The sequence below is a fragment of the Periplaneta americana genome, chromosome 10, assembly GCF_040183065.1.
Source record: "Periplaneta americana isolate PAMFEO1 chromosome 10, P.americana_PAMFEO1_priV1, whole genome shotgun sequence".
Taxonomy (NCBI): domain Eukaryota; kingdom Metazoa; phylum Arthropoda; class Insecta; order Blattodea; family Blattidae; genus Periplaneta; species Periplaneta americana.
This window is the reverse complement of record NC_091126.1, coordinates 62,770,332-62,782,453: the sequence shown is the minus strand read 5'-3', so window position 1 is coordinate 62,782,453 and position 12,122 is coordinate 62,770,332. Positions and strand designations below refer to the sequence as shown.

Genomic DNA, 12,122 nt, shown 5'->3' with positions numbered 1-12,122 from the left:
GAATGAGATGAAAGTGATAATGATAACGAAATGAAACCGGGGTCCAGCGCCGAATGTTACCATCATTTGATCTTCATGGATCGAGGGAAAACCCTGAAAAACTTCAATAAGGTGTCTTGTCTCAAACGGGTTAGCGTGTCAGGCCGCGAAACCATGTGACCCGGGTTCGATTCCCGGTCGGAGCATGTTATCTGGTAGAGGATTTTCCGAGGTTTTCCCTCAACGCAATATGAACAAGTGCTGGGTAACTTTCGATGTTGGACTCCGGATTCATTTCACCGGCATTATCACCTTCATCTCATTCAGACACAAAATATATTAAGATGTTGATAAAGCGTCGTAAAATAAATTACTAAAATAAAAAAAAATGTAAATAGGATTTGAACCCGGCCCCTTTTGTTTCAAGATCGGCATGCTGACCGTTACTCCACAGCTGTGAACAGCCTTGATTTCAAAGGATTAATAATTGTATTGGATTTTTCAATAAAGGCATAAAGACATATGCAGGAAATAGGGAATGCTCTACAAAACAATTTGAGATAAGAAACTTGAGGACTGTAAGTTAAGATTAAGGAGATATGTACATAAACGTATCTGTTATAGGGCGCGCTACCGATTTTGGCATGTGAAATAAGTAATGGGAAACTTAAGTCGAGTGTCTAACTTTTGTAGAAATTTATAGGCGATAAACCTGGCACTTATAATTGGTAGATTGTTGATGTGATGCGTATTTAGGAGGAGGTACCGTTCTCAGCTGCAGTGGCAACAGAAACTCCCTGACTGGACACTGTACTCAAGGACACACCGCAGGAAAGTTAAGTGCGAGTATCTTACTTTTGCCGCAGTCTGGGCAGCAAGACTGACAGCTGTTGTTGGCAGATTGCTGAAGTGACGTGTATAGGAGGTGGTACCATTTACAGCTACACATCAATAGATCCTCGCAGACTGTGCATTGTACTCAAGGACAAGCGCCAAAACCCTGGCGTCAGCTATACTATCACTATTGTTTAGTCTTTTCCATAAATTAAAACACGAATATATAATATTTATCTCGATGTCCCTCTCCAAGCCGCGTTTCATAAACCCTCAGGCCTCAAACTGATGGCATGGAATGAGCATTAGTTCGAGTCCTCAGGAGGGAAGGATTTATAAATCGTTGAATCTGGACCAGTGGATGGCATGGATGCTCATTGAGCATCGTGAAAAGTATGGTGAGCTACAGTACTCACGGAATCCCTTTTCGAAACCAAACTACAACGGGGGACATCATGCTCAACACAATTTATCATCATTCTTCTTGTATGAACATTAACCTCTTCAGTTATATGGACATGAGTAGAGAGTGGATGCAGGATGACTTAAGGAAAAGTGAAGTTGTTTCGTATCGGAGTATATGGCACGTGCCGCGTCGTTCGTCTTTTGTGTACCTGGCGAGTACAGCAGCGCACATAACGAAGGAACCCCGGTCCACATTGCAACGCATAGAGAAACATTGCAACAGTGCATCGAACAGGAAATGCGTTGAATTAAATCTGAGGAACCATCATCATCATCATCATCATCATCATCATTTAGTTGCGCGGGTCTAAACGACACGTGCAACATGATGCTCAGTGGAAATATTCCTGTAAAGAAATTGAGTGATCCCCATTTTAGAGTCTTTCTTCAGAAATTCTCTCGATACAAAATCTTTTTAAGCAATAGGCGAAGACGATTCAGCTTCGACAACTTACGAGAATATATCGTCATTTACTGCAACGCTCGTAATTTCATCAATGATGACGAGGACTGAACTTGCAAGGTATGTGCTACACTACGTTATTTTTAATTTCCTTCTGACTGTACGGAGATACAGTAGCATGTTGACGTCGTCTGTTTACGTTAAAAACCTGTTGAGAAAATGGTCTGAATGAAAAAAAAATGTAACATATAGTAAATGTGTACCGACATTCAACGATAAGTCATCCCGCATCCACTGTCTAGACATGAGGCTAGCAGTCGGATGATCAGACTCTGTACTCCTTGTGCTTTTGCACCACGATTTGCAGTTTATTACAATTCTATAAGATAATATTTACATTATGTAACTTTCAGTCTTCCATTCAAGTTGTTTCACTTTATTATTTGCTACTTTATATAGGCAGAAAGTCCTATGCACATATTATATGCTAGTGAGAACGATTGTGTGAATTCTGAACCGTCACATCCCTCTACACCCTGGCATCCCGCTCGACGCCACCAATTTCCTACCGAAGCTCAAAATTTGCCTTAATTGGAATGCCACTCACCGAGAGATCTGTACCTTCCCCAAGCACTAAAATTAGATTATGTAGCTTCTCTGCTCCTCTTCAGAAAGCGGCCATCTTTATCCACCTTCTTTTGCTTTGAGATTTCAACCAGCTCTCCACCTCGCCCCTTTCAACGAAGCTCTCTTTCCGCGGAGTCACGCGTTATCGTCACCTCGCTGCAGATACATAACTGATTTATGCAGGTTGTGACATTACCATCACCTCAGGAACATCGACAACAGAACAACTTAAGCATCTGTGCGAAATGAAAGCAGGGAAAGGGAAGACATGTTGTCACATCTGCTATGACTACAGATACATTTCTGTTAAATTTATTTGGCGTCGATGTTGTTAGATAGGTTATTCATCTTCTTCAATGTCGCTCTTTCGGAAAACATTCATTTCTAGTAATATATAATAGTTTTCACTTGATAATTGAACAAAGCATAAAGAGTATGTATTATGGTGCTGCTAAAACAATTTCAATATAGTCCCTATTCATTCAAATAAAGCATACTTCAACATCTCAGACACACAGTCACGATTGCTCCTAATATAATGAGCACGGAAAGGGATTTGGAGTACTATAAAGTAATTGTGAAATATTGTATGTCATCGGTTTCTTGGTAAAAATGATCAAGTTCAAAATGCAAAATTTTTGGGAAAAGGCATTTAAAGGTTTAATGATCCATCCGAAGATAACTATACTTGTTTAGATGTTAGTAATAAGTTATTTTGAAGATAAATGTGCTATATTACTAGCTTTTAATATAAAATTATGTCTTAAATTTCATAATGTTTGGAAGTCTTCAATATTACTTGGTCACTTTTACCAAGAAACCGACGATAAACAGCCAAAGTTGTTGTGAAATTTAACTGGGCTACTGCACTGATCAAGCAGTAGTACAGTACAGTCAATGAAAATTACACGCAATTTTTGCGAAAGTATTTCAGAAGCGGCACAGTACTTGCTCCGCCAGAGTATAAACAACTAAATAGTGCACTTGTGCTGAAGTGTGTCAATCAGCAGTTCGTGCACATTTCTTGCAGAGATAAATGCCGAAAAATAGAATAAGTACAGTGTATTCAAAATTAAGAGCAGGTATTTCAGAATTTTATGGTGTATTTATTATTTAAACAATAAACTATTCTGCAAATGTTGTAAACGTTATGTGACAGGTTCTAGGAGTTTAACGTAAAGCGCCACTATTAAACACAAACGTGCTTATGATGACAAATTGAATTCTGACACTCGAGTTACACTGCCTCGACTGCTGCACGACCCGCCAATCCGTGGTTTAAATTCCCTCCACCCCTGCGTAGCCCGAGATGACGTCACCCGTTCCTACTCAAGGTTATGGTGGATACATTGATTCTTCGTCTGTCAATCATGCTATACTTCATTTGAATTTGTCATGTAGCATAGAAATAAAATTATAGGCTCGACAAAACTCTTGTGAAAATGTGTCGTTCTACGTTCTGGACTCGCATCCTATTACCGGACCGAATTTATAGACATATTCACATCAACACAGTGGATATAGCACACTTAGTGAAATTCAAATGTGGTGTTATCGAACACATCCTAATGACGTCATTGAAGATTGCACACTGTGAGACGTATGGATCTATTAAAAGAAAACAAGATTTTTCGGTACTCCGTCTGCATCGGTGATTGGATTTCAGGCGGAGAGCGAGAGGAGAACGTTCGTAAAAGCTATGATAATAGCACAGTCTAGTATATACAGTCACGAAGCTCAATACGTGGTAAATATGCATCCATAGATAGTTGCTAACCACTAGAATCGCTACTATCGCCTCATTACAGACAATGCCAAATAGTACCTGCACAGTCTATTGTTCCTAGTACCCTCAAAACTCAAGTTTCGTGACTGTATATACTAGACTGTGATAATAGTATAATCAAGTAATGACACTTGGTATAATAATTATTTTCTTTTCCGTTTGGTACTTTAATAATAACATATATACCATATAGCCATAGAATATCTTTCCTTTATTTTATTCATTTGTGGAACTCTCCTATAGCCCTGGGAGTTAACAAGACGAGAAGGGAAGTAAGTTTCCGGTTTTTCTTCTTTTTTTACGAGCAAAACTAGTTACAACACCATCACATTTGTAGCTGCATGAATTGTGAACTCTTATCTTTAATGAATCGAAATTTCTTGCCATTTCTCATGGAATAAATCTGACTAGAAATATATGATTTTTATTTTTTTAACTAGGAGAACTCTATCCTATTTTAATAAAACTGAACAAAAGAAATAACAAAATTATTCTCTTAAACTACAGTTGGAAACTCGGGATCACTGGAACTGGAAATACTTATTAAACCCTATTTAAGAATACTTTATATTTCAATTCACTGACAATAAAATAAGTGTCAAAGTAAATAATCGTGTATCTGAAAGAAAATATGTTAATAATGGAGTTAGACAAGGTTGCCCATTATCTCCAACACTATTTAATATTTACATGACTGAAATCATTTCTAAATGGAACAAAATCTATACATCAGGAATCATAATAACGAGTACCTTAACATTAAATACCTTGCTCTTTGCAGACGATCAAGTTATAATTTCCAATTCAGAGGATACTTACAAAGAGGACTTTATATATTAAATGAAATACTATCGGATTTTGGGGTGTAGATTTCAGCACAAACATCAAAGGTAATGGCATTTTTGGGACAAGATCCAATCAGAAGTAAGATAATACACAATAACCAATGCCTAGAACAAGTACAAAATTTCAATTATCTGAGTTGTGAAATGTCTTATCAAAATGAAAAGGATGTGAACAAGAAGATCACCAAATTTACACAAATTTGAGGATTAATAAATAATATATTAAAAGCTAAATTAGTACAAAAATCCACAAGAATAAAAATAAATAATACTCTAGCATTAGCCTCCCTTTTATATGGAAGTGAGATTTGGACATTCAGGAATAGAGATATACGCCTAAGCAGAATCAAAGCAACGGAAATGAAATTTCTCAAACGGACAGCAGGATATACTCTTTTAGATCGAAAAAGGAATGAAGACATATTGGAACAATTAGAAGTAGTCAGTAGAAGAAAAAATAAACAGATACAAACTAAAATGGCTACACCATGTAAAACGAATGGACAATTCAAGAATCCCCAAAATGATGATCCAATATCAACCCAGAGGACATCAACGGTTAGGAAGACCCTTTAGAAGTCTACTAGATGGGGCCGAAACAGGTCTACACAGGTCTAATTCGTGACGGATGATGATGATGATATTATTATTCAATGTTACTCAAGCTCACATGAAAATGGGCGAAAATTTCTGCTTGTTAACAACTTGTCTGCTCAGTTCGTAAGATGTCAGTCAAAATCTGAGGAGAAAAATTAGACGAAAATCCGCCAGGCTTGAACAAATATCAGTGTTAAAAAATTCTTCCTGAATGTTAAAATTAGAATCAACTACCCTAATAAATGTTATTAATTCTGAAGTGTCGCTAATATCACGAAATGCAAAAAAAATGATTAAAACAATTTATTTGAATTTCTAATACACTTCCAATATCAAAACCCTTTGTCTTCTAATTTACTTGTCACTCACTATACGTCGACAAAATTTTTTTAATTAATCGAGTTTCTCAGGACGTATTTCTTCGCTGCTAAAATGGTAAATTTTTTTAACGAACTCTTCACTCGCTTTAGGGCTTCAGATATGTTAGAACTTGGTATAAAATTCGAAAACTAAATCTTACAGTGTTTTCAATACTTACGTTCGGAAGTTTATCGCCATTTACTGTACATTTTCAAGCTTCGCTAATCGTGTCATTCGTAAAGTAAATGATTATGATAAGTATTATAGCAGAATATTCATACTGGCAGCCAATCAAACATTCTGGTGGGGGAGGGAAGATAAAAAAGATTTTTTTTTCTTTCACCATGTTAATAATGTTGTAAGAAGAGTTAATACAAAGTTTGGAAACTCGACCGCAATTACGAGGACCGTACAAAAATAAGTTCCAGTGGCCGTTAACAGAAAGAAAATGTAATATCAATGAAAATATATCTTGGAATAGATATAGCAATTGTTGAGCTATTTTTCATCATATTCCCTACAGGAATTGAGGCATTTGTCATACCATGGGATCGGCAGAGACTTCCAGACGGCTGTCAAACGCTTGTTCTGATCCCAGACTGCTGAATTCTAAGACATAAGGATACAAAAATTGGGCCCATGGTGTGATAATTGTCTCAGTTCCAGTGGGAAATATGTTGACAAATAGCGTAACAATTGCTGTATCTCTTTCAGTAAATCTATCCATGCAATTGTGTTTTTTTTCTGTAAACTGCCCCAGGAAAAATCACTTTCTGGACGGCCTCCTAATTGCGATCGAGTGGTGAGAATTGGTAAAAGCACTTGTTTTGATATTATTAACATGATGGAAGAAAAAATTTTAACGTTTTTATCTGGCACTATGGTGTCCCTCATACACGCAAAACGTATTATAGTTCTTATGCCTTGTGGAAATTGTAGCGCGCCTGCATTATTCAATCCGTCAATGACCAATGGTTACCTTACAGTCTGCTCTTATCGAAACAAAACATTTTATAATAATGACTATTACACTTTTATTACGTCACACTACTTTTGACCAATAAAACGGTACGAAAGTACGTCTTTCAACCAATAATGGCTGCTTATCGCACAATTTTATCGCTTCCATATTATTTGTTTAATTTTATGGCTTCCCTAGCATTTGTTTATTTTTATCACTACCCTAGCATTTGTTTCTTTGTTTGCCAACATTTCAAACTGCACTGGTATGGACGTCAAAAAAAAAATTACAAACCACTCCAGTCGATGCACAGCAGCTTCAAATATGACTCGCACTGGCATTCAAGAACAAGAATTTATAAAGATCACTGGTCATATATGAAGAGCACCATTCGGAAATCCTGAATGAGTTGAGAGATACACCATGTACATCAACGAGTTCATTTCTTTTACTCGCAAGTGCAATATAACATCAATTGAACCACCAGCCACTAAAACATTCAAATTTGAAAATTGTACTTTCAATAATATTGTTTCTTTTAAAATTATTCGTGTTTATTTTTTATATCATCCTCGTTAATTGAAACGTTTCTTGTTTATTTCATCATCCCTAATTAAAACTTTTCTAACACTCGTTTATATTATTTTGTTTATGTTTGTTATACCTTCTGCTATATGATATTATGGATAGTCACGTATCAGAGATTGTTTAATATCAAGATTTATTGAAAATCATCTGTCAAGTGACGTAGATTACTGGGGTCCGGATGATTGAAGTGGAATGCAAATGTTTTAATAAAAATGAAACTAAATGAACAAAGCCTTCTTGACTAGTAACAGTCCATAGAGTTCAATGAAGATTCCATAGTTGGCACAACTGATAACAAGAAAATATAATCATAATACACTACTGCCATCTAGCGTAATATTGAGATGGTACAATAATACATTTGAAGACCGTTGTATTTTCGTAAGCCAATTAATATTTTATTGTATTGGAGTACTTTGCTACTTCTAATCTATATATACTTTCTTCTAATCGTGTAATAGTCAACAGTAATCTCACTAGACGTTTTGATTTATCTAGAGAAAATCAAAACTCGAGTGGGATTTAATTGACTATTACACGATTAGAAGAAAGTATATAAAGATTAGAAGTAACGAAGTACTCCAATACAATAAAATATTAATTGACTTACGAAAATACAACTGTCTTCAAATGTATTATTGTACCATCTCAACATTACAAATATTACGCTAGATGCATGCTAGATGGCAGTAGTGTCTTTATACAGACACTGTAATGATTGCTATTGACTAAATCTTAATATTAAACAATCTCTGATACGTGACTATCCATAATATCATATAGCAATAGTTCTTTTTATCATCTCAGAGCAGAAGCTATAACATAACCTAACTAATATACACAAATGTTAGAAAAGTTTTAATTGACGACGATGACATAAAAAATAAACCTGAATAATTTTAAAAGGAATAATTATTGAATGTACAATTTTCAAATTCGAATGTGGTTGGTGGTTCAATTGATGTTATATTGGACGTGTGCGTAATAGGAGTGGAACTCGTTGATTTAGGCCTACATGTTGTATTCAACTTATTCAGGATTTCCGAATGAATAATTTTAAAAGGAATAATTACTGAATGTACAATTTTCAAATTTGATTGTGGTTTGTGGTTCAATTGATGTTATATTGAACGTGTGCGTAATAGAAGTGGAACTCTTTGATTTAGGCCTACATGGTGTATTCAACTTATTCAGGATTTCCGAATGAATAATTTTAAAAGGAATAATTATTGAATGTACAATTTTCAAATTTGAATGTGGTTGGTGGTTCAATTGATGTTATATTGGACGTGTGCGTAATAGAAGTGGAACTCGTTGATTTAGGCCTACATGGTGTATTCAACTTATTCAGGATTTCCGAATGGTGCTCTTCATTTATTTGTAAATCGGATTTCTGAAGATGCATAGTTATGATCAGTGATTTTTATTAATTCTTGTTCTTGAATGCCAATGGGAGTCATATTTGAAACTGCTGTGCATCGACTGGAGTGGTTTGTAATTTTATATATATTTTTGACGTCCAAACCAGCGCAGTTTCAAATGTTGGCAAACAAAGAAACAAATGCTAGGGACGCGATAAAATTAAACAAATGCTAGGGACGCGATAAAATTATACAAATGCTAGGGACGCGATAAAATTGTGCGATAAGCAGCCATGATTGGTTGAAATACGTCCTTCCGTACCGTATTATTGGTCAAAAGTAGTATGATGTAGTAAGAGTGTAATAGTCAATTAAATCCCACTCGAGTTTTGATTTTCTCTAGATAAATCAAAGCCTCTAGTGAAATTACTATTGATAAATAAATAGAGAATCTTAATACTAATATTCGTTACATTGGGAACGACCTTGGGACTGGAAGTGAATGTGTGAAGTGAGTACAACAAGAATATGGTCGGTTTATACATTGCACAGGAATAAGAACAATAGTGAACTAATTACGAAAGAAACATAGTAAGCAGTGTGGAGTGTTTCTGTGATGGCCATTGTCCTGACAATAAACCCAATGGAACTTGTGTGGGTCAGCCTGGTAGTCAGTGCTTCAGTGCTGTGGAGGAAGTGTTTAACCCTGAAACAGGATTGTTGGAAGAGGAAAGAACATTTGGCTGTCTCCCTCCTGATGAAAGTGGTTTCATGCAGTGTAAAGGCCATCTGGTACCCCACATGCATGCAAAGTCTATACTGTGCTGTAACTACACAAACTTCTGCAACAAGTTCCTTCGACCAGATCCAGTAAGGGGTAGCACCACACCAAGACCATCACTTGGTTATGATGAAAGTATACCCTACATCGCCCTCATCATCTCTATCACCGTTTGTCTTATTGCATTCCTCATCATAGTTGCATGTGTTTATCTCAGGTATAAAAAACGTGAAGATCGGAGACAAATGTACTTGGTGCAAGCAGCGAGAAATTGTGACCCTTACCTGGCAAATAGTGGAACTCTTCAAGAACTAATAGACCAGAGTTCAGGATCAGGCTCTGGGTTGCCTTTATTGGTCCAGCGTACCATTGCTAAACAAATTCAGATGGTACAGTCAGTAGGAAAGGGAAGATATGGAGAAGTATGGCTTGCAAGGTGGCGAGGTGAGAGAGTAGCTGTGAAAGTGTTTTTCACAACAGAAGAAGCAAGTTGGTTCCGAGAAACCGAAATATATCAAACAGTATTGATGCGACATGAAAATATTTTAGGTTTCATTGCTGCCGACATTAAAGGCACTGGCTCATGGACACAGATGCTTCTTATCACAGATTATCATGAGAATGGTTCGTTACATGATTATCTTCAGACTCACGTACTGGATCCCTCATCTCTTCTTAGTCTTGCACTCTCTGCTGCTAGTGGTGTGGCTCATCTCCATACAGAGATTTTTGGTACCAGAGGAAAGCCAGCTATTTCACATCGCGATATTAAGAGCAAAAACATTCTTGTGAAAAGAAATGGACAGTGTGCCATTGCAGATTTCGGTCTTGCAGTCAGATACATCAGTGAAAGCAATGAAATTGACATTGCCCCTAACACACGAGTTGGAACACGGCGGTATATGGCACCTGAAGTTCTAGATGAAACATTAAACACTTCTGCATTTGAGTCATTCAAGATGGCAGATATGTTCTCCTTGGGCCTGGTGTTCTGGGAAATGGGTCGTCGGTGTGTAACAGGAGATAAATTAAGTGCTGCTGATGACTATCAGCTTCCTTACTTCGACTGTGTTCCCAGTGATCCTTCATTTGAAGACATGCATGAAGTAGTATGCATTAAAAGGATTCGTCCGCACATTCCTCCAAGATGGGACTCCGAGGAGGTTTTACGGATACTGACGAAAGTAATGCAAGAGTGCTGGCATCCGAACCCAGCTGTAAGATTAACGGCCCTAAGAGTGAAGAAGACATTGTGCAAATTAGATACTGATAGTACAATAAAAATTGTTTAATTCCAGTGACAATAGGGAATGTGCAAGAAAGATTTTTCACAGACTGATAAAAGACGTCAGCAAGTGGAAAAAAGAAAATACTCATAAGAATAAAATTGAGATTTCTTACTTTACCACGAAAATCGTCGTGCGTTAACAGTGACTGAAGCTGTGAATAATAAACTTCGAGACTTACCTGATGTGTGCAGGAACAGACTTGGTAGCTATGTGCTGTGAAACTGAGAAGTGTGTGATCAGCATTTTGCATAATAGCGTACAATAATTATGCAGGGAGTTTTTGTATATACATTTAAAGTTGGAAAAGTGAAAAAAAAGAAAAAAAAAAAGAAAAAAAAAACAAGAAAACCTCATGGTGGCCTTGGTAACATTTACTGTGCAACATTGGAATTTGACTGTGAATCTCTCTGTTCTGTGGAAGGAGCAAAGATTCTCGTTGTTTTAGATTATACATTGTACATAAGACTAAAAATAATAGGTACTAATATTCTGAAGTGTAAATGGAACCGAATTGTGGCCAAATGCGTAAATTCCTAACATGAGAGTTTATTGTGCAATATTCTTAATATTGTACACATTATGAGGTTTTATTTTCTAGACCTTCTCCTCGTATGCTGCGTGTACTGTTTTTTAGTTAATCGTTTTATTACGAGCTTAATATTCTTACAGTACAGCGTGATGTAATTTCAGTAGAGTACTTCAGAATATTACTTGCTTTATAGTCTTTCTTTTGGTTCGGAGTCAGTCTGACTACGACGCGATTATTAATGTTACAAAAGAGCACGCGACTGCTGAAGTGTTATCCATCCAGTGATCTCACATAGCAACACTCTGCCCACTTCGTGTCGATACTCTCCAGAAATTTGCAAGAAACAATTTTCGTTTAACCTCTCGACGCTACTTCCATGGAATGAAAAGCATCAACCGCCAAATCTTTTGCCTCTTATTTCTTATGCACAAAGCTAGAAAAAATTACAAAGTACTCAAATTTCATGTTATGAGACCAAATATTGGGAGTGAAATTTGCCAGAAATGTAATAAGCGATTTCTGACCCTGAATCTAGAAAAATTTTTTTCTTTTTTCTATCAACGGAATTCTTAATTTATAGTTTATGTAAATGATTGAAGCGTTATAGGTGTAGAAAAATGCTTTCTGGTGATCTCCGCTTTCCATAACACCTCTATTGATCAATGAAATATAAGAATTTAATATTGTGAGCACTGATAACAGTAACTTTTTTAACAG

At 36.4% G+C, this 12,122-nt stretch overlaps 1 protein-coding gene across 1 annotated transcript; it reads left to right on the top strand.

Annotated features, from left to right (window-relative positions):
• The first annotated feature begins 9,392 nt into the window (after positions 1–9,392).
• Positions 9,393–11,352, top strand: LOC138707732 (bone morphogenetic protein receptor type-1B-like). The gene has a single exon (XM_069837597.1). It carries the CDS (start codon positions 9,578–9,580, stop codon positions 10,877–10,879), a length of 1,302 nt encoding a protein of 433 aa, XP_069693698.1. The 5' UTR covers positions 9,393–9,577; the 3' UTR covers positions 10,880–11,352.
• The last annotated feature ends 770 nt before the right edge of the window (positions 11,353–12,122 follow it).

What these genes read in the sequence shown, in the direction of transcription:
- LOC138707732 (XM_069837597.1), top strand. Translation starts at nt 9,578, where the DNA reads ATGCAGTGTAAAGGCCATCTGGTACCCCACATGCATGCAAAGTCTATA.